Genomic DNA, 23476 nt, shown 5'->3' on the forward strand with positions numbered 1-23476 from the left:
CACACATGCTCCCATGCTCCCACACACATGCTCCCGTGCTCCCACACACATGCTCCCATGCTCCCACGCTCCCACACACATGCTCCCGTGCTCCCACACACATGCTCCCGTGCTCCCACACACATGCTCCCGTGCTCCCACATACATGCTCCTATGCTCCCACACACATACTCCCATGCTCCCACACACATGCTCCCGTGCTCCCCCACACATGCTCCCATGCTCCCACACACATGCTCCCGTGCTCCCACACACATGCTCCCGTGCTCCCCCCCGACTCTTCCTCGTGCTCCCCCTTGGGATTTTCATTTTAGTTGTTGGCCTTCCAAGTCAAGACCAGTTTCCATCTCCCTGAAATTCTGTTACTCCATCGCTCTCACATCTCCATGTGGTCCATTACGTTTTTTCTTTTAGCTTTCTGAGTATACTGGCAGGGATTTTTTTTAAGTCTTTATCTGTGAGATCCAAACAATAAGGAAATCAGAATTGCTGACGCTGTACAGCCCTGTCTCCTTCAGGCTTGATACGGCTCTTTGGTGTTTTTAAGAACCACACCTACTTATGGTGTGGCTTTTCTCAAATACCTGACAGGAAGCAGCTGTAGGGAGGAGGGTGTATCTACTTCACCATTTCACCACAGGAGGCGAGGAGGCTGGGGCTCTGTCCATGGTGGGGGGAGCTCAGCTTGTTCTGTCTGGAAAGATCAGGAAGTAGAGAGCCTGGCCAGATGCAGAGTTGCTGTGTGGCACTCACACCTCACTCCCCACGGGCCAGCATCCTCCACTTACAGCCCCTGTCTGAAAGCCTCTGCAGCTTTATAAAAAACAGGGCCACCAGCTGGGACCCCATGTGTGAACACTGCCCTGATGGGAGGCATTTCACACTCAAACTGTAATCTTTACTTTTGTTGGGGTTTTTGCTGTTGTTTGTGTTGCTTTGAGACAGGACCTCACAGGCTGGTCTCAAACTTGTGACCCTTCTGCCTCAGCATCTGGATTGCTGGTATTACAGACAGAAGTAAACCACCACACTTGCCAAAAATAGGTACTTAAGATAAGAGGTGAAGTTGCTGCCTCTATCATCTCTGTTATACCATATTCTTGCTTTTACTTTTAAATGTGGCTTCCTAGTGACCACCCTGTTCCTGTGTCGTTTACTAATGTCAAGAGCACCGGGGAACGGGAGCCCTCTGTGGCCTCATGTGCACACAGACCTATCACAAACATATGCCCCAAGCAACAATGATGGTCTTTCTAATTCCTTGCTGCCAAGACAACAGAGGCTGCTTACTGTGTGTGGCTGTTGCTGACTGCTGAGAACTGAATGAAGCATTCTTGCCTTCTGCCTGGCTTCATAATGACTCCATCCTTTTACAACCTCTCTAAGAACTGAGCTAGAGGCCACAGGCAAAGAGCAGCCCTAAGTAAGTAAGAAAACCACAGACTTGTATTGATCTTTTTCAAAAGTTCAGCAGTTATTTCAATTAATGGCATTTTCTTTTTTAATTATTTTTATCTACATTGGGTTTTGACTGCTGGTGTTCCTGTATGGGGGTGGCATACCCCCAGGAACAGGAATTACAGACAGCTTTGAACTGTCATGTGGGTCTTGGGAATTGAACCCAGGTCCTCTGGAAGAGCAGACAGTGCTCTTAATCGCTGAGCCATCTCCAACCCCCTAAAAGCATCCTCTAATGGTTTTCATGCACTTGGTAAACTCCTGGAATTCACAAGCCGCTGTGTCAGTTTTGTCGAGCTTTAGAGTTGCGTGTCTCAGTTGTAGCTGGGAGTTTTGCCTTCTCCCTCTGTGTATCCGGTTTCTCTGAGTCTGCTCTCTCTTAGGATGAAGGCTTCGTTCTCTAGCTTTGTTGATACTCCACAGGTGCTCATGCAAACACCACTTTGAATAAGGAAGAGAAGAGGAAGGGTTGGTTAGAGCTGTCTGCATAAAGATTGATTGCCAAAGTTATACCTGACACACACTATGCGTTTAATTACTGTTGAGTGAATGTGTGACTTCATGAATGAATGAATGAATGAATGAATGAATGAATGAACAGCATAGGGGAAAGGCTAATGCAGGTCATGGGACCTTGCTGAGGCCCTGAATCAGAATAAAAAGGCAGGGGATAAAAAGCTCTGCAGAGCACTTTACTGTACAGGACCAGGGAGCTACGGAGGCACCTGGGACTTCCAGCTAGGAAGTGGAGTGGTTAGTTTGAGTGATATAAGACCATCCTGCAGAAGCCAGCATCCTTCATAATGATGGTAAGCACACACACACACACACACACACACACACACACACACACAGAGGCATGCCTAAGTTAGCGACACCTCATAACAACACACAGAAAGCAGAGCAAGGACAGAAGATGGCCCAGGTGCTACTTATGCTGTTGAGGTGAATTGGCTAGGGTGGGGGGATGGGGCAGACGGGTGTCAACCTCATTTGTCATTCCTTGAGAACAGTTCCAGGTTGGGTTTTTGAAATAGACTCTCTCCCTGGGACCTGGTACTCAGTGGCTACACTGGCTGTCTGGTCAGTTCTGGGATCCTTGTTCTACCAAGCTCGTACCACCATATTATGGCATTTTTTCCCTAACACTAGTGCTGAGAACCAAAGTTAGACACAGCAGCTTGCTAACTTAGCTGCCTCCCCAGCCCCCTCACACACCCCCCAGAGCAGAGGGGGAAGCTCTGTACACAAAGTCACTGGCAGATTCTGGGGCCGTGTGGGGAGTAGGGAGGGCAAAGCGCTGTCATCAGCTGCTCGTTCCAGATGTTCACTTGGTAAGAGATGAGTCAGAAGGTAGATTTTTCCCTTTTCCCTTCACTTCTACTTCTTATGCTTAGACCAAACTAAACCTGTTAACAGCCACAAGGTCACCTTCTCCTGTGTCAAGCTCAGGCCATCAGGTGAATGTGAACCTGAGATAGCAATCCTTCCACTTTGCAGGTGAGGATGCTAAGTCCCAGACAGGAAGCAGTGAAACTGTGTAAGTGTGGTTCCCCCAAAATACATCTTAAATAAGGGCCAAGGGCGATGTGGTATACTGGGGAGATGAGCCAGGAAGCAGGACTGTGCCTGGAGAACAACCAGAAGAAAAGGAGGCCGCCACTGGGGCAGGGGTGGGAGACCGGTTCTGTACCAACAGCCTCCTAGCAGAGGCTCTGGAGAAGGCTTGGAAGTCTTCAGTAGAAGGGCCTTAGCTTCCCAGCAGCCCCTTCCCAGTCTACTGAATTCGTTTGCATGGCTCAGAAGGAGCCTGAAACTGCAAGCCAGCAGTCAGCTCACCCAACAGGGAGCTCATAACCACAGCTGAAGCCAGAGCTAGCCAAAGGCACAGCCATGAACAGTTACGCTTTGCTGAAACTACAACCTACCCAACCCAGGCATCTTCACCTTACCCAGTGGAGGACAGTGTGTAAACCGGAAACAACATTACACAGGGGAACCTTGGTCTGGTGCAAACGATAGAGAAAATGGTGAGCAGAGAGAGGGGTCCAGGAGAGGGTGAAGTACCTTATCTCAAGATAGCCCCAAAGCAAGCCTGCCCTGGGAAGTTTTTCCTGAGCCAGGAAGTCTGTTGCTCACAAAAGGGGTCTGAGAGAGAGGTAGAGTGGTGTGCCTGGCCAGCTTAAGAAGACGCTCACTTCCTCACAGTTCCAGAAGCTAGAAGATGAAGGTGTAGACAGGCTTGTTTTCTTCTACAGACCTCCCTTTGGCTTCAGGTTCCATCTTCTCCTATGCTTCTTGTAGTGACCCCTCTCTGTGGCTGTGTCCTTACATGCTCCTCTTATAGGGACACCTCTCATAAAGCCACCATTTGGTGGCCCTAAATTGGATTCGAGCCACCCTATGACCTTATGTGACACAGCCACCACTGGAAGAACCCTGTCTCCAGCAGCTGTATTCGGGGGCACTGGGACTTGCAGCTGCATCCTATGCGTTTGAAGGGAACTCAGATCAGTACCCTTGTTTGTCTCTCAGCTCTGAAGAGCTACGAGGAACCTGTGCCCAAGGAACAATGCTGGCAGAACCCTCAGCGAATGTCTAGACAGATACGGTGCCAGGCAAACTGCCCTCCAGGGAGCCGATGGGGGCTGAGACAGCAGCTTTCTCAGAGAGCCAGCTTCCTGTGGTCCCTCCTGTTCCTGCCTTGGGGAACAGCTGGGGAAACAACACCCCTGTGGTGGGTGGAGAAATGAAAACCACAATGAGCCATGGCCTCTGTCCTCTATCTTCTGCATCTGCCCCATCCAGTCAGCTCACTAATGCCCATCCTTTCACCTTATGCTATCCGTTTGGGGGGGGGGGGAGAGGATGCCATACTAGACCATCCCATACATCGCTGTAGTGAGAATAGAGTATCAAATAAGCTAACAGAGGGCTCAGGGTAAGCCCCGAATATCCATGGAAGTTCCCTTCTGATAATAAAGCACTATTGTTAATCTCTGATTGGTGTGTGTGTGTGTGTGTGTGTGTGTGTGTGTGTGTGTGTGTGTTGGCTCCGTGTACAGAACAACCTCCAGTGTCCATCCTCAGAATCCACTTTTTTTTTTAGATGAGGTCTCTCATATTCCAAGTAACTTAATTTGGATGGCCAGAGGGCCCCAAGTATCTGTCTGTCTCCACCTCTCAGCACACACCACCATGCCCAGTTTTTACGTGGATTCCCAAGTTCACACATGTTTAAGCCAAGCACCTTTAGAGCTAAGCGACGTTCCCAGCCCCAGCCACATCCCAAGTCCTTTTGCAGCTTTAAAAGAAAAAAATACAATGAAATGGTGGAGATTCAGAACCAGGGAGCACATCCAGAGCCTGCACTGCTGTCTGCCAGTTGTTGTGAGGTTATAGAAGGAGTTCAGGCAGCAGAGGGGAGTACCGTGCACTCCAAAATCCTGTTCTAGGAGGCAGAAACAGCTGCTTCTGTCTCCCAAGAACTCTGAGAAAGTATTTCTCCTCTTTGAGTAGGAACGCAAATGAGCTGAGCAGCCAGCTCAAGCCCTGTGCGTTGCATCCGTCACTGTGTCCATTTTCCAGCAGTATCTGCTGCTCACTGAGCCTGCAGGCTCTTGGAAGCCTGGGCCTTGGGAGTGCACTGAGATGGACATAGCAGGGGACTGGTCAGGGAGGTGTTGGATGGAAACACAGGCACACAGTAGTCTCAGTTGACCACTTGCAGGAGCTAGATGGACTTACTATGACTGCCCTGTGTTGGGCAAGAAGGGGAGAGGTCTATAGCCTTAGGAAGACCAGGCTTAATGTTGACTCCTTCGGGAGAGGATATACCTTGATTAAGAAATCCCCGGGGAGAATGTTTCACCATAGAGCTTGGTCAGCAATATGGGGCTGACAGCCTTGTCCTCCTGATGGAGACAGCCAGGGGCCACCTAGCATTGCTCAAACTGGCAGGCTGGGTCTGAGATGCCAGCTTAGCCACTTCCTAGCCCTGACTTTTCAAATATCATACACACTCTTTGGGCCTCATTTTTCTCTATTATATTGAAGCCACAAAGGAGTTGCAGGAGAGTGATTCCTACTGTGTGGCATGTGCTTAGCACGTAAGTAATTTTTAACAATTGAGACATTTGTTAAGGGCAGACACAACCATCCATACACGATGTGCTCTGGCCACATCTTATGTCTCTGGAAAGCAGGAGTGTCCTGAGCCTAAGGATAACCAGGATCTGCTGTCCCAGGATGTTCAGGAATGATCTGCTTGCCCTTGTAAGGAAGAGAGAAGAACCAAAGTCCAGCTGCAGCCCCTGCACTCTTCCTCTGTGTCAGAGTACAGTATCCGTCCTTCCCCTAAGGCCGAGTCTCCAGGGAATTCACATGCAGGGTCAGCACCCCAAGTCCAAACAGGGCCTTTTATGAAGGACACGGGGTCCCTTCTTCCTTCTTCCAGGCTGAGCCAAACTCGTGTTCAGCCTTACATCTTGCTAATCAATGAGAACGGTAGCCTAAAGGATGCCCTAAATACCAACCCCAGCTGTTCACACTGTAGACAGGAACAACAGTACCCAGCCCCACCCGTGGCTCATGAGCGTGCTTACAATGATTAGGTCAGAAGTTAGTGTGTGCCCTTTGGCGTATCAGAGGACACTGACATGCAGAATGAAACTTTTGTCAAGAGGATCGAGCTGCTATGGTGGGAGCCGACACTGCTCCTCCGCATCCATCTCTCCACAGTCCTGAGTTCCCGATCCACACATAGCACCCGCATACTCCAAACCCTGCTGCGGTCCCTGGCCCCATCCTCAAGAGCTGGCTTGTTTGAAAGATGACGGCTGCCTTTGCACATCTGTCCTGTGTTCTCAGATTCTCTAATATCCATAAGGTTTCTAACAATTCAGCTCTGTTCTTGAGCTGAACTATCCAGGGTGAGCACATAGCCTGTGGGACTGTAGACTAGACTCAGACTCACAGAGCCACCCTGACTCCTGGTGTCCATCACGAGGTGCCTGGGTCACCTACGCTCTGTCCTCTCAGCTCCTAATCCAAGGTTTCCCTCCACCCCTCTCAGTTTCAATAACTCCCTGGGATAACTCACAAAATTCAATAATTTGTTGATTTATTGTAAGAGGTACATCCCTGGACAACCCGATCGTAAAGACAATAGAGCAAGGGCTGAGGTGGAGGGGAGGAGCTGCCACACCTCCTCGGGATATGCCAGGCACCCAGAACCAACCAAAATGCTCCCTGAAGGAACTTTCATTAAGGGATGCTATACTCACATCCTAGGTGCCTCGGTGTGACTGACCAGGTCAGACCACTCATCATGGTGGTTAAATTGAGCCCCTCCCCTCAACTAGTCACCTAGTTGGTTTATCTGGCAACCTGACCCCACTCTTCCAGAATCGCTCCATTAGCAGAGACTCCAGTGCCAGGCCACACAATCCTGATGACCCGAATTAGGTCCCCAAAACCCAAATAAAAGTAGATAGTGAGAACCAACTCCACAAACTTGTCTTCTGACCTCCACCTCCCACGTGTGCCTGTGCATATCACACACACACACACACACACACAAGAATAAACAAAATAAAAAATTGTTTAAAGACACAGGAGCCTTTGAGAAGCAAAAGACCACCCCCACCCCATCATTCAGAAGCTTCCAGTGAGAGCCATGCCAGGGATAAAGCATAAAGACTCATCTTGAGTCTCTCCTGTTAGAGCCCTCATTGCCTGGGAAGTGATGGGTGAGACTCCCTCACAACCCTGCTAGACGGTATTCAGAGCCTTATTTTAAAGAAGGAACAGGTAATGGACAAGGCCCAGCCATGCTCGACAGTGTCCAGCGGGCATTGGATGTCAGTGCGGACTCAAGATGAGTAACTGAGAGCTACTCACACGGCCCAACAGTAAAAAATAAATTAAAAAAAAAAATCTTGTTTTGCATGGAGAGAGAAAAGCCACCCCCACCACTAATAGTTTCAAGAAGTGGCATTCTGTGATCACTTTGACTTCCTCTGAGTAGTATGAGAGCTACTGAGTCCCAGGGACTTGCTGTGCTGGTTTCCTCTTCAGGGCTGTGCGCCTGTGAACACTGCTGACTTTTAACCTGCTAACAGGAGCTTGGTGTTTGGGCCCACATTTTATAAACATCCAGGAAACCCTCTTACTACCAAATCCTATGAAGGGCAAGAGGTGAAACCAGACTTGGACCCCAGAAACTGACCTGAGATGCAAGATTGTACATCTAACTCATAATTATTATGATACAATATCTTTTACTAAGGGATCCAGTGGGAGTCCTGGGCATACACATACACCCACTCAAATCTGCTGTTGGCCAGCCCTCTTTCTGATATGCAATGCCCTAGGTCTCTATGTCCCTTGCTGGGTGGGAGAGTAGCAGCCCCACCCTGAAGGACATTGGGGCATCCATCCAAAGATGGTGAGTGCAGAAGAGGAATGCCAATCTCATTGCTAGGGACCAAACAGGGCCCAGGCAGTCCTCAGAGGTGATCAGACAATGTCACCTAGCGGGAGGTCTCTGGCTCAGGTCACTGAGACATAGTTTGTAAGTAACCATCCCAGGCCCAAAGGTTTTCGTTCTCTTGAAAATGAGGTTTCCTCTTGCCATCTATTGAAATTCGAACCACACATTAGCATCTCCAAAATGCACTGGAGGACTCACTAGACCTAAAGTCCTTTTTCCATTTCTCAGTATGAGCATGTTGAATAAATCTTTCTCCACTTTTCATTTTAAGATTTTTAATAAAATAAAAATATAGGGGCTGGAGAGAGGCCTCATCAGTTAAGAGCACTGGCTGCTCTTCTAGACGACCAGGGTTCAATTCTTAGCACCCAGATGGCAGCTCACAAGTGTCTGTAACTGCAGTTCCAGGGAATCCAACAGACATACATGCAGGCATAACGCTAATGCACATAAAATAAAAAATGAATTGTTTAAAAATACACACACACATACATACATACATACATACATACATACATACATACATACATACATACATACATGTGGATGGTGTTTCTGGCCTGGGCCAAATTTTAAGGAAGCAGGGATGGTCTGCTGGCATTAAACTTTCAGGCTCTCTGCTCCTAAGGCACTCTGGGACCCCATGGCCTGAGCATGTTTCAGAGTTTATACCATAAACTATATCCCCACTGCCCCATCTTGCTTTAGATGGGTTTCTGATCACATCTTGCCTAAACCACTCCCACCCTCTGCTCACCATCCCTGCATGGTCAGTGGAGGCAGCTTGCCTGTGTGAGGGCCATGCTGGGATAGAAGCTGCAGCCTTGTTTGGAAGGATGAGGCCAGTGACGGAGAGAGGGATGCTGACCCTTTCACTGAGGCAGTGGACGAAGTCTGAGGAACGCATCAGAGAGCCTTTCTCTGACCACAGACATTCCGACAAAGTCTGGCGTTGCCATCCATACTCAGAGCAAGATGCCGCCTGTGCTGGGCCGTAATTCCCATCTCCCCATGACAGCTCCAGGACTCTGGGTTCCCTTTCCTTTCTGGGGTGTGTGGATACTGCTCATTGCTCCTGTTCACTAGGCTTGTGACTTTTCTGAATGACTTTGGTGTATATTTCTTGTCACTTGTGACTGTTGACGTTTATGCCATTCTTTCAAATTAGGTAATTGCTAATTGAACACAGATTTTAAACACTGCACAGAAATTCTTCTCATCTCCGTGGTATCTTGATACATGCCTCCCATACTAACAGCTCTGCCCCAGACCTTATGCTGAGAAGAGTCTGAAGACCACCGGGAGGTGACAGCTCAGGACTTCCTGGGCACGTTATCATGGATTATATCTGAGCTGCTCTCCGAAGGCTTGATTTGAGTGTTTGTTCTCCAGCTTGCAACCCTTTCTTGAAGGCTATCATGCCCTGGGGATAGGTAGAGGCTGGCAGGTGGGAGTAGGTTGATTTAAAATTACACCCTGGTTTCCATCTGTGGGCTCTGCTTATGGGCTGCCTTTATGTGAGCACCACTGTCTCCTGTTCCCATGCCATGCCTTCCCTAGGACAGACTGAAATCACTCTGAAACCGGGAGCAGAAAAAAAACTTTATCCCTTAAATTGTTTCTATTGGGCATTTTGGTTGCAACAAGGCAAAAATACCACAGGTTTACGTACGTTCGATTTTGCCTAAACTCTTCTCTCCAAACATCTCACCCTCAATCACTTTCTCTAGAGCTTTGTCTTGGTCTAATTTCTGTTCTGTTATCTACAGCCTGAAGCCCCAGGAATCAAAACATTTGCCTCTGAGAGTTTTTGAGGGGAACCCCAGCTCCCTGCTTAGCAGGGAGAGTTCTGGGCTAGGGAGTTGAAGGCAAGGCCCCAGCAGAGCCATCACTCCCTACAGTAAGGATGCTGTAAGGTTTCTGGGAGCTCTTCGCTGACCTAGAGAATTGGGAACAGGCCTTGAAGGTGGTTGGACCAAGTGTTACAAAGCTGAAATTCCTGATCTCTAGCTCAGGGTTTTAATTAAGGATTTCCCAAAGTCCATGTAAGTTTGTGTTAATTTTCGTGTGTGTGTGTGTGTGTGTGTGTGTGTGTGTGTGTGTGTGTGTGTGTGTGTGTATTTAGTTCTTAGAGGATTTCATACAAGTTTTGGTCATGTCTCCTCACCGTCGATCCCCCAACTCTTCCCATATCCACCACATATTCCTTTTTCACCCAACTCTGTGTTTCCTTTCCCCATCAAAGCCAATTTATGCTGCCCAAATATTCTGGGAGGTGTGCTCCACCACTGGAGCTTGGTAGATTTATCCAGGGCTACTTTCCTTAAGTTAACTGAGTCTTCACCTCCCGGCAGCTAAGAACTGCCAATGGTTCCTCATTAATTTTTAATGTTCTAACACTGCCTTGCCAGCTCTTGTGGGCTTCTGTTGTTATTGTTGTTGCTGGTGTTGGGGAGAAGGCGTTTCTTCTCAAGTGAAATTCCTCTGTTACATTGTTTCCCGGCTTTCCGCTCATTTACTCTTTTTTTCTTAATTGGCATATACTCATTGTAGAAAATGACACTTCCTGCATGGAGACCATGTAGTTTCATCTTACACACCAGCCCCCATGACCCACCTCCACTGTTTATTTTTAAATACACGTTTTGAATATTCTATTCAATGTTTTTAGTTGGAAGTCTTTGTGTCTTGCCTTGGTTTTTCCATGAGACTGTTTGGGTGGTAGAAAGTTCAAAACATTGCCAGGGTTGAAATTTGTTGGTAATGGCTAAATCCTGCTCTCCTACACTCATACAGGGAATCTACTTTTGGGTTATACACAGCATCGCAGGCCAGATCCTCTGCACACTGTGCTGTCCCACTGCCAGCCCAGCCCTATCCTCAACACACCACAGTGAGCCACACAGGAAAGTGCTCCTTGTGCCTCCTGTCTGGGTTCTCCTGCTTCTCTGCCTATGCTGTTAGGGCTCTTAGCTAATCCCCAAACCCCTTCTCTAATGGTCTGTAGATGTGGGGGCTCCCAGAGTCCACTCTTGATTTCTTTTTACCTTTCACATTCTTCTTGATGGTCTGTCACAGTTACAGTTCCAGCCAAGACTCTCCTCTGAATGACATCCTTATATCCAAGTCTCTTCTCAACTCTCCACCTAATGTGACCACACCCAATGGATGGGACTCTATGAGACCTGTTTGGTTCTAAGGACACTTCTACGTGGCTGAAGTTGCCTCTTTTGCTCCTCTAATGATCCAGGAAATGAGAGCAGATGAGACAATGATGGGAAAATATGAAGACCAGTGCTGGGCTTGAGATGAAGCTGAAGCTATGAAGTTACCAGGCTACAAGGCTATGCTGCCTGTTTTGTTATCAAAAGGGGTGCTCAGAGGATTTGTTATGCAGTTGCTCATCAATGTCCTGCAAGAAAGCCATTTAGTCACATGTCAGTGGTCACAGAGATTACAGATCATGCCTTGGACAATACCAGATGATGGCCAGGAACCCTAATAGTCTCTGGGAACCAGTTGAAGGAAAGCAATTTGTGAACAGTAGACCCTGACAGAGACAGAGGCATAGACCTAAGCTTCAGTTGGGTTTTGAAACAGATCAGGATAAAATATAGGCTGTGAGGAAAGTCTCTTGGTAGGAGAACCTCCCCTGGAGGTTTGGAAACCACAGTCAGTGATGATCAACAAGAGTCTCATGAGGAAACAGAATGAAGGGCTGGAGAGGTCAGGTCTGGGAAGATGATCTGTGGCTTCCAGACTGAGATGAAGTTGGTAGCACAACCAGGAAAATAGGGAAGGAAATGACTTCAGTTCGAGAATGGACAAGGGGAGACTGTGTGTCTGTGTTGGCTTCTGAAGAAAACAAGGTCAAAGAGATGAGGAACAGGGAAGCTTGGGCTGAAGGGTAAGATGAACGTAGGTTTCAGTTCTAACTAGAAGGCAACCAAAGCAGCTAAGGCAGAAGAAGAAATTTATTGGAAGTTTACAAGGCTCTTTGGGAGTTAAAGCAGGCTTGGAAAATGATCAGAAGTGGCAGAGGTTGTGGAGGGACTTCATGCTAGCAGCACAGGCCAGCAGACAGCCAGGATCCTGCTTCAGGACATCTCCCCACACTGCAGCGTGCTGTTGTCAGTGCAGAACACTGTCCCTGCTGCAGGCTATCAATTTGACTTTGTTCAGGTTAACTGGACCAAAATCATACTGGGAGCCAAGCAGATCAGCTCTTTGTGACTTCCAAAGAGGGATCTGGGGAGTTTCAGGGATGGACTAGAAACTGTCCAGCAGCAACCAAGCTCTAACCCAGAGAGCAAAACACTGGGATGTCTGTGGCCTTGAGAAAGGAACCAGCAAGGGATGGACTAAAAATGCCAAAGGCAAGGAAGTGAGTGGAAGCAGACAGAGGCGTCAAGGTGAGAGGCTTCCTCTTGGAGGATGTGAGGAGGGAGAAAGGGCGCTGTGGGAGAGGAGTGAACGCAGAAGGGGCTCTGGGACAATCCATTCTTGCCCTCTGCTCAGGGCACTGTCTCTCCTCACATCTCAGGCAGGTGTTTGAACCAGGGACCACACTTGTTAAGCAACAATGCAGAACTGACCAGAACAGTCCATCTTTATTTTCTCAAACATAACCTTTGACCTTGACTTCAGGGAGGAGAACTCACTTCAGATGCTCACTGGACCCCTGTGAGATCAGGGGCTATTCTTAGCTTCTGGGCAGCTCATGGAAGGAGCCCTACCTCTCTCTGCCACACCCTGCTTCAGGGGTGACCATAGCTACTTGGACTCTTGGTGAATCCTTGTCCCATGATCAGGAACACTTTGATCTGCTGGAGAGACCACATGTCCCTCTTTCCTCTCAGTCCCAGACTGACAGAAGCTGAAGACTCTCCCTGACCAGTAGTGAGGGCCAGCCATTCCCTCCCCACCTCCCTTAGAGGCCCAGACCCACACATGAACTGACAGAAACTTCTCCTCTGAGAAACTCACTGGAAAAAAATACTCAACAAATTTTCAGCTGAAAGAATTTATTTTTAATCTGAAAGTCACTCAGTACAACAGAGTCCCAGGTACTTGTCAAGCTTAAACAAAGACTCTTAGATGAGCAGTATCAACTATTGAACTTGACATTTACAGAAGCTTAAAAGTGACACACAAGTATAGACAGAATACCCTTGTCACCTGGAGGCAGGAGTGGCATGAACTGCCATTACCTATTTGTTTTCTTGGGGTGAGCCTCGGAGTCTTCGTTACCTTTCTGATGCTGTAAGGAGACCAAGATATGACCAAGATAACTTATAGAAGAGTTACTGGGGACTTACAGTTTCAGACAGTGAGTCCCTGACCATCGTGGTGGGAAGCATGGCAGCAGGCAGGTAGGCATGGTGCTGAGCAGTAGCTGAGAGTTTACATCTTTATCCCCAAGTAGGAGACAGAGAGAGCTCTCTGGGAATGACACTGGATTTTGAAACCTCCAAGCCCTGCCCTGACCACCCAAACTCTTCCAGCAAAGCCACATCTCCTAATCCTTCCCAAACTGTGCCACCAATTGAGGACCAGTATCCAAACACATGAGCCTAAGGAGGCCATTCTCGTCCAAATGACCACACTCAGGTTTCCAGCCAACTCTGTGCTTTTCTCCTCTTGGGATATTCCCAGCCAATGGCCAAGGAGAGTGGTAGCAACTCAAGTCATGTCCTTTTTGAGGAAGACCTTGTTATGACAACACAAGGCTGTGAAACACAGGTCAGACCTCTGAACTTGTAGTGACAACACAACACAGGTCTGACCTCCTCTGCCCAAAGCCAGACCTATCCAGTGGCACAGCTCCCTAGATCTCCCAGCAGGCAGAGATGCTACTGTGAAGATGAAGTTGACATGTGACAAGCTATCGTGTCTCAACCAGATTGGTTCACTTAAGCTCCTCTCCTGGGGAATAAGAATACAGGTGCTACCAGGACTGAGGTCAAGTTGCAACAGCTACAATTTCTCATTGCTGGGACAAAGAACCCGAAGAAAGGCAACTTAACGGAGGAGGGGGTTATTTTGACTCACAATTTGAAGAGACAATCCATTGTGCCAGAGAAGCCATGGTGGTTAGAGGCAGTCTGCTTACATCTGGGTGGATCGGGTAACACAGAGAGATGAAAGCTAACACACACTTGCATCGTCCCTTTTTCCTTCTTATTCAGTCTGGGGTCCCAGCTCATGAGATAGAGTAGCCCATACTCAGAGTCCATCTTCCTTCCTCAGTTTATCCTCTCTGGAAACACAACCACAGGTGTGCCCAGATGGACGGACGTCTCCTAGGTGACTCCAAGTTGACACTGACAACCAATCAGCATAACATAGGGACTTGGTAAGCAAGCCTCCCTGCTCTGGGCTTCTTCCTCTTGGCCTGGCCTGGTATATATGGGTGGTTTTTCAATGTGTGATTTTTAGAGTCTGTATCATTATCCTGACATGGATAATAAGACACAAAATAGACCACTCCATGAAAAGTGGAAATCTAGGACTCTGGATCCTTCCCAGGGGCCTGGCTATGGATGACAGTATGCTCCATGAGCTGCAACACATGGACAGCACTAATTAAAAGATCAGTGATGACAGGATTGTGGTCAGGGAGAAAGGCCTGCCCCTCTGGAGTAGGCTCCTGCAGTGGCCACCCTCCCGGTGGTGACACAGATAGAGGATGTGCCCATAGACACCAAAGTAGCACAAAAGTTGACCTTTGAATCCCACAAAATTTCACAATTGAAAGATCTAGAAAGAGTGCTGCCAAGAACCAGCCTTGACTTGGAGAAGGATTCTGAGGAAAGGGTGTCTGGGAACAGCAAAACAACCAAGCTGAAGTCAAATCGTGGGTTCAAGCTGACAACCTATGTTCGCTTGAGACAGCTTTCCAGATTGCGCTCGCTCTCTCTCTCTCTCTCTCTCTCTCTCTCTCTCTCTCTCTCTCTCCTGCTTTCTCTGGAGATCGCCAGACAGCTCTCTCTCTATATATATATTTTCTGCTCAAGACAGTTCTCCAAGCAGTTTTCTCTTTTTCTTCTAAAAAGTTCTCTGGATAGCTCATCTCTTGCAGATCATAAGCCCAGTCTGATATTTTACGTATCACTCCAGTCATTTACTCCAGGTTTCCTTTTGATTATTCTATGAATCATCATCCTGTGAACCCAGCCCCTTAATTTTTAGAAAACAGCAAGCACACATTTTCTTTTAACATTGCAAAAGAATTCAGAGATCGGTCTGCCTTTGTTAAGCACAGGTGATAACTAGCTGCTTGGGACCCCATCCTGAAATGACAGTTTCTACCACACCTGAGCCCAACCTAGCTCTGTCCCAGGATGATCCTGAACCTAGGAATCTGTCTGCCTTTGTAAGCAGAACCAAAGAATTTAGCTGAGGATCTCCTGAGGTCCCCTGGATCTCTCTCTCCCCTTTCTTGGAGCTTCCTGACAAGGTACCTCGCAGCACAGCTGATTTTGTTCCTTTAGATTTGTGAGGACTCTCATATAACTCACATGGCATCCTTACTTTTTTTTGAGAAATTATATATTTTTGAACCCATGATTTTAGAATTCTTTTCCACAGCTTTAAGGGCTGTCCTGAAGGTCCCATCATTTACCATTTTGCTGAGACTTAAGCCTCCCAGACTCATGTTTTTTCTGATTATCATGGAGTCATTAGTGTTAATATGGAGGACATTCCTTGAAGGAGGAACTAAAATATGTACATTTTTATACAAACAGGCCTTACACCCACAACAGCTATCAACAGGCCCACACCTGCTGGCCCTGTTCCAGGGTCAGGAATCATGTTATTCTGTCCTTACTAAGGCCATGCCAGACTTGGCAGAGAGCATTAGTCCAGGCTGATGATGTGTGTGAAGGTGGTATTTAATTATAGAAGAGAGTCAGCAAGAGTTCATAGTCTATTTCCGCTCTCTCTCTCTCTCTCTCTCTCTCTCTCTCTCTCACACACACACACACACACACACACACACATACACATACACACACATCCAGGTCTTGTAGAGGAAGGTCCCTGGAGCCTCAGGGATGCGCGATCCACTCTAGTCATATTCATGAACAATGTGCTGACCCTGGAGAACGTATCACACTCTCACAGGCAAAGGACAGATGAAACCACAGATCCAATAGAAAGTTGACTGTGGTAACAGAGAGGACCAGCCATGTAATGGTCCCCATGATGACCAGTCACTTCTGCTTTCCATACCCATGTGGAGTGTTTCCAGGCTAGCAGTGAGAGCTCCGCTACACACAGCTGTTTGGGACTCAGACTGCATGGCCCTTACCACCTTCTACGGTGCCCTGATCCTAGGTGGCCAGAAAATGCAAATGAGTTTGAAACCTCACAGAGCATCTATGAGGAAGGAGAAGGCTGATTCGGGTAGAGACCTAGCCTTCTCCACTCAGAGCAGGGGCCCCACACAGTATGGGTGGTAGAGAAGGGGGCAGAAATGTGCCCATTTGGGCAGGAGGAGTCTACTCCCTATCTTAGAGCAGGTCCCTAGGCACCTCTGGCTTGGATCAGATGTGAAGAGAGAGGTGATTCCTGGGCTCTGCATTAGTGCTGCCTGACGTCCACGCTGCGAGTACTCCTCCAATAATCGCACTGAACTTAACGAGATCCACATGGCTGTTGGGGGTAGTTTTATGCTGCCGCCAGGACCGGCCTTACCACCAGACCCCACCCAACATCCCTTTTGCTCTACCGCCTTTCACTCCGGGAGGTGACCACACTACCAGCCCCCTCCTCGCTTCCTTCGAATCTGTGGATAAAAGACACACACAGTTTGTTCCTTTACAATTACCTTCTTGGCACAATTGCTGGGCATTACTGTCTCCCACCTGGAAAAGCACACCCTTACCAGTTTATTATCTGTCTCTCCACCTGCCCTAAACTTCAGTGGCTACTCCCTCCCAGGCCCTGCCAAACATCCATGACCACCTGCCTGCAGTGGAGGCCACAGGCTCCCTCCGAGACCTCACATGGTTGTTGCGTTCTTCTTCCTCCAAAGCATAGCAGAAAACACCCCTCTCCCCTTCTTTGCATCTCATTTTCCTCCTGGAACGTGGAAGTCCCGTCTGTACCTTCCACCCAACAATTGGCTCCTGCTTTCTTTACAGACAAATCAAGAACCAAATGGGGAACAGGACCTTAACATCAGACCCGCCCCCTTCATAGGGCAATGGGAAAATATAGTATGTCCATATGGGTGACTTAACTAGATTAGGAAGTGATAAGTTTTGTAACACAATCTACTCAATTACAGGTTTATACTGTTCAATTCCTGAGAGTGTACGTCTTAAACTGTTGGCTTTGCAAACTTACTAAAAATTTAACCATCAGCTTCCTTACATATTTACACCAGCTAGCTAGCTGGGATCCCACTAGATAGGCAGCTGGAAAGTCAGACGTGATGGCCTGGCTGAGTGACAGGCTAAGGAAGTGGCAGCAGCCTCCTCACAGCAGGGAACAGAGGCTACTCTCAGCAGCCTGGCAGGGAGCAGAGGTGCTGGGGACAGACGATGGAGAGCCAGGTCAGCATGGCTTCCACATTGGCCTTTGCACGGGCATGCTTCTGCCTCAAGTCCAGAAGCTTCTGGAGATAGGGAACAGGGATCCACTGTCCGTCTGGCCTCTTTGTGAAAATTAGAGAAAAGATCCTCCTCCTTGCTTCTACTCTAGAAGCTTGCTGGCCCAGCCCAAACCCAACCCCACGCCCTCTACTGGATACTTCTGCGCACTGCACGGATTATGCAACAGCACCAGAGCTCTTCACACAAGGGATTTCTTTCTCATTAGAGCATGGGGATCTCTTTAGCTGAATAAATGATTGACACATGTATCTCTCCATAATAAGGCCTCTCCCTCAGGACAGCCACAGGCAAAGATCCCTTGGCAGCCTTGGTCCCAGGCATGTGGGGCAGTGGTTCCATCCCCTGGCTACATAGAGGTCACAATCTCGCAAGCCTAGGATGGCTGTGCATCCCATGGTGGTTAAGAAAAGCAGTAGTGAGGTATGCAGGCACTGTCCTGCAAAGTCTGCAGGGTGCAGCCAAGGGAGAGAGCCACAGTAATGAAACGCCCTGGCTCTGGGCTGAATGCATTGCTGGGCAGGTATTCCATCAACAAATGTGCATTTAACAGGTGTTTCTGGAGAGTTCTGCTCCTTTCAGTCCCCTCACACCCTTCAGGGCCTGCTCCACAGCTGAACTTAGAAAACGCTGAATGGTGTGATGCAGGAGAGGTGCAGAGGCAGAGCCGAGCCAGTGGGATCACAATGTTTGGGGTGGGGGTGGGGTGAACGCCACACTGTGAGACAGAGCTGGGGGTGGTGGGGAGGGCAAGGGCAGAGGCCTCCCAGACTCCAAGTTACTTCCTTTGCAGATCTTAGCTTGCACCTAGAGGAATAACACTGCTTACTCAAATACAAGCTATTCAGAGTCTTCACATTCAACAAATCCCTTAGCCTCATTCCTGTCCTCACAGGCACCCTCTAGCCCTGAAAGGATCCGGAGACTTCCAGGGTCCACTGCTTCTTGCTGAGGCAACACACCCCCTTCCAGCTGCCGCCTGTGAATCCTGTATCAGAAGGACTAGGAAGAGTCTGGAGTCAGGGCAAGAGAATGAAAGAGCTGCCACTTTGCTCTCCACCCATTGAGCCCATGGTCCCAGTCACATCAGCCCCGGCCCTTTCAGACTTGCCTCCTGAGTCTGAGCCTGAGCCCAGAGCCTGTGGTTTTGTTCCTCAGACTCTAATGGCCAGAGAAGCAGGCAATGAGAGACAGCAATGACTTGAAGTCCTGGGGAAGCAGCTGCACAGGAAAAGCTCCCGGAGGTGGTTTCTTAAGCAAAACAATCGTGAGTAGCCCTGGGCCGAGGCTCTGGCATTCGCTGGCCTGGCTCAGGGGGACACTGGCCAGGCTGCATTACTCACAGATGGTTTCCGGATTGCTCAAGATGCTGTCACTGGCCACGGGACTTGCCCTGTGACCCTGCTGTCAACATGTGGATTGTCCAGCTCCATATTCTCTCATCCTTCCTGGGTGAGCTCTGTCCTAGCCCGATCTGGGTTGTACTTGGTCTTAAAGGAGAGGGGCTATGCAATGGTGTCCCTGATCTGTCCATACATAGTCGTTCATATGTGTATATATGTGTGTGTGTGTGCACATGTGTTTGTTTAGTACACGTGTATGTGTATGCATTCCCATAGATGTGGACACACATACGTTCTTGAGTGCACATGGTAGAGGTTACCATTGGCTGACTTCACTCTCCAGTTACTATATTGAAGCAGGCTCTCTCACTTGAACTCAGAGCTTGCCAACTAGTCTAGCTAACTAGCTGGTTGCCAGAATTCCCTATCTCTACCTCTAAGCACTAGTCCTACAGGCACACTGACGTGGCTACCCAGGATTTGCTTGGGCTCTTATGATCCAGACTCTTGTCCTTGTGCTTGTATGATAGGCATTTTACCCACTAGGCCATCTCCCCATCCTCTATGCATGGGGCTTTTTATGAGGTAGTTTGGGGCTCATGGCTGGGAGGGCAGGAAGGCCAGTCCTAGGAAGGTGTGCAAGGGCTCAGGGAAAGTGTCTCTCCCAACTGGTAGGATGGAGAGTTTCACAGGCATGTGCTAAAAGCATAAGAAGGCCTGTGATGCTGGAGCAATGTGCAAGAAGTTTCCAGAGGCAGGGCACTGTCTGTGCAGAGGTACAGGCAGTGGGAGCAGAGGACACACAGCATATGAAAGGGGACACATGGGGACCTCATGTGACCCATACAGAGGACTGAAGGAGTAACTTCTCTAGATTATGGCCAAGTTTGGCAGCAGCAAGGCATGGGACAGAGGAGAAGGCATGACAGACTGTGAAAGGCCTTGGACACCATTTTAGGATACCTACGCCTCCATCTGAGGAGTAAGCTAAGACTTGAAGAAGGGACTTTGAGCTGACTGAGACTGCCTGCTCTCTGCAGGCCTGTTAACCAGGACGTGGGACTTAGCTCACCTTTCAGTGTTGCCCCTTGATCTTCAGTCTTCTCTTCCTCCAGGAGCCCTCCTTCCCCTGCAGCTGTTGCAAGTGGGTAACTGTCAGCGAGACACTGACAAGAGCCACATAAATATCTGGGAGGTGGGGAGTGGGGGAGAGATGGCTCAGAGGTTAAGATTACTGTCTGCTCTTCCAGAGGTCCTGAGTTCAATTCCCAGCCACCACATGGTGATTCACAACCATCAATAGTGGGTTCTGATCCCCTCTTCTGGCATGCAAGTGTACATGCAGATGAGCACTTATATAAATAGAATTTTAAAATCTTAGAAAGAAAGAAAGAAAGAAAGAAAGAAAGAAAGAAAGAAAGAAAGAAAGGAAGGAAGGAAGGAAGGAAGGAAGGAAGGAAGGAAGGAAGGAAGGAAGCTGAGAAGGGCTACATGGGGGAACTGGGACAGGAGACATTCAAAGCAGGGTGGTTATAACACAGCTTTAAGAGGACATATGAGGTGGTGGTCAAAGTACAAAGTGAAGAGGTCACAATCCAACAAGTTCATGGGCCTCTCTCAAGGTGGGAGCTATTACCAAGCAGTGGGCAGAACACGAGTATTTTGAGAGACTGGCATCATAGAAAAGCTTAAGTTTATAGTCAGGGAAGGACATGCCTATAACCTAGCACTCCATGAGGTGAGGCAGAAGGATCAAGAGTTCAAGGCCAGTCTGGGCTACATAGCAAAAACTCAACAAAAAGAGAAAACAGCAGCAACAACAACAAAAAAGCATGAGTTCAGAGTCAGCCTTGTGTGCAGATGGCAGCCCGGCACTAGGCAACATAGTGACTTCTAGTTAGTCATTTGACATTCGTTTTCCTCCTGTGAACACTTAATAACAGCATTCTCCTTAATAATACAGGAGTGGAACATTGGAGGCACCTAATAATTCATAGCTATTGTTGTGACTACATTTGTAGAGTGGTTTTCAGGGTGTTGAGGTGGGGCTCAACAACAGCCCCAGTATGTTACCCTTTAGAATTATGCTGGTCATAGCAGAGACCTATTATTCATCTCCGTTAAGTTTTGTGACCCAGTTCTGGTACTGTTTTCTGTCATCCTTACTAAGGAGGTGGTTGATATCTTCAGCAGGACTCTTTCTGCTAGTTAGTTGTGAGCAACACCAGAATGCCAGCTCCTTCCAAGAATGGCAAGACGCTGAGATGCCCAGTCGCTTGGGACTGGGCCTGGAGGGGTCTCGCCTCTCCCTTGCCTGACAACCTCGCACTCGCCGTAGTAGGATGTTCTGGCCAGACCATCCATGATACTATGTGTGTCCTCCTCCCTCTTAGTGGCCTCTGCTGGCCTGCTCACAGAACCAGGACCAGGCGACCTGTAGCCAGAGGGAATCTCCACTGGGCTGCAGCTGGCTCCGCCCACCTGCCCTCCCCGAAGCCTAAGACCCCGCCTCCTTCTTCAGGAATGAGTAGCCCCGCGTGCGTGAGCGAACTGGAGAGCCAGGCGGGCCCCGCCCTGGCCCGTGATTGATCACCAAAGATCACTGTGGCTTTAATGGTCCGCTTGGATGAAAATTAATTCTGGAATGGATAAATAATGCATCAGGATTTATGTAGTCCAAGGCAAGCCGGAGCCAGAAGAGGGAGCCGAGGGAGTGACGCCAGTGGTCCCAGGGCTCGAAGGAGCTGGGCATGAAGGGCCACTGGCCAAGAAGAGAAAAGGGAAGCGGATGGCAGCATGATCGGCCCAGCGGGTCTGGCCAGGTGGCTGCAGCATGCTGAGCCCGAAGATCAGACAGGCCAGGAGGGGTAAGTCCAACTTCCTGCGGATTGTTAGGCACACAGCGTGTTCCCCCTGGCAAACGCGAGGACGTTCCGGGAGCTGTCCTGTCCGGTACTAGGTGGGGAAGGCGCTCTGGAGCTGCGGCACCTGGACAGTGAGCGTCTGCATGAGCCTAGGTGTCTGCAGTTTCAATGAGATTGATGGGGGGCTGTGTGGGCATCAGATCTGAGATCGCACAGTTACTGCACAAGTATTTAAAGTGCGTGGGTGGCGAGCACCTCCACCCTAGATTTCATGCTCTGCCGTTACAAGAAAACAGGTGACAACTGGAGGAAAAATTATAAAAGTTGAAATGAGCCTCCCGGGGTTAGCAATACCCAGACTTCTGTAGAGTCTGGGTCAAGTCTGAGGCCCGCCTGCTGGGAGTAGCTTCCCCTACAGCCAGCAGGGAGGCAGGAGTGGAGTGTCTCACACTTACCTTTAAGACCTTTATACCAGAACAAGACCCACCCCCACCGCCCCCACCCCCACCCCGGGCACAGCACTGTTGGAAAGTCGATGTGGGGGTGGGGCAGATACTAAAAGTCCAATAAAACAAGAGATAAGAATCTGTAGTCCAGGACTGAGCCATCAGCCTGTGTCCCAGCAGAGTGACCTGGGGACCCAGACACTAGACAGGGAAAGAAACAGAGCATTTCCCCAGGCAGCAGCTTCTTGGCCAGGAATATTACTTCAGATGAAAACATCTGTCTTTAAAGAGACGGACTGGCCTTTTCAGATGACTGGTGCTTGGGGACAGCGTGCCTTCTAAGCCCAGGGGACAAAGATGGGTCTTTGGAGATGCATGGGGCTTGGAAGTATTCCTTGGCTGCAGCTGTGGGGGAGGGGGAGGGAAGTGGAAATTCCTGCACTCCCTCTGGATGCCCCTTTCATTCGCATACTGAAGGCAGCAGGAGTGACTTTTCCAATGTGTTCAGTGCCATCCAGGCTCCTCTGTAGGCTGCTGGGAAGTAGTGTAACCTGGGAGCCTAGTGAGTGAAGGACAGACTTGCCTGGCCCTGCTAACAGGTAGAGACATATTCTAAATATGATGGAGGGGTGAGCCAGGCCAGACCCCTGCAAGGCGTTTCCTTCCCTGAACTTCTGTCTGAAGACACAGACACTAGTGAAGCTAATGAGCACTTGGCATATACCTGATCCAAAAAGAAAAGTACACCCAGGCTTTTAATGACTCCATTAGAAATTATTTTAGACTGATAACTTGCTGAAATGACAGTACTTATAGTGGGTTAAAGAAACTTATTATTGAAGTTAATCTCATCCATTTTTTTCCCTTCTCTGGCTCTGAATTTGGGTACTGGATTTTTTCCATGACTTACATGCTCATGTGAGGATATATATATATATATATATATATATATATATATATATACTGTAAAATCTTGCTGGTCTGGAAGGAGTCCAGAGTCCAGTGCTTCAGCAAAGGGGCCTGTCTGTAAAACCCCAAATTTTGTGTGTGTGTGTGTGTGTGTGTGTGTGTGTGCGCGTGCGTGCATGTGTGTGTGTTCGCACGTATGCACAAGCATGCACCTACACGGTCACTTTCAGCTGGCTTCTTTTATCACTCTCCATTTTAATCTTTGAGATAGGGTCTCTCTCTGAACCCAGAGCTCCCTGATTTAGCAAGACTGGCTGCCCAGAGATCTACCCCTTTGCCTCTA

The 23476-nt window shown here is 48.7% G+C and overlaps 1 protein-coding gene across 3 annotated transcripts in view; it reads left to right on the forward strand.

Moving 5' to 3' along the window:
• Arhgap22 (Rho GTPase activating protein 22) overlaps positions 1 to 23476 on the forward strand; it is a 154031-nt gene that overhangs the window by 10026 nt on the left and 120529 nt on the right. Inside the window, exon 1 of one of the 3 annotated variants that reach the window (XM_029469370.1) lies at positions 21472 to 21781. The exons of the other annotated variants lie outside the window; for them this stretch is intronic. Within the exon in view, the coding sequence (XP_029325230.1) occupies positions 21748 to 21781 (34 nt within the window). The 5' untranslated portion in view covers positions 21472 to 21747. Of the gene's footprint in view, positions 1 to 21471; positions 21782 to 23476 lie in introns of those variants that run through there. 3 annotated transcript variants of the gene reach the window in all.

Source organism: Mus caroli, chromosome 14, assembly GCF_900094665.2.
Source record: "Mus caroli chromosome 14, CAROLI_EIJ_v1.1, whole genome shotgun sequence".
Taxonomy (NCBI): Eukaryota; Metazoa; Chordata; class Mammalia; order Rodentia; family Muridae; genus Mus; species Mus caroli.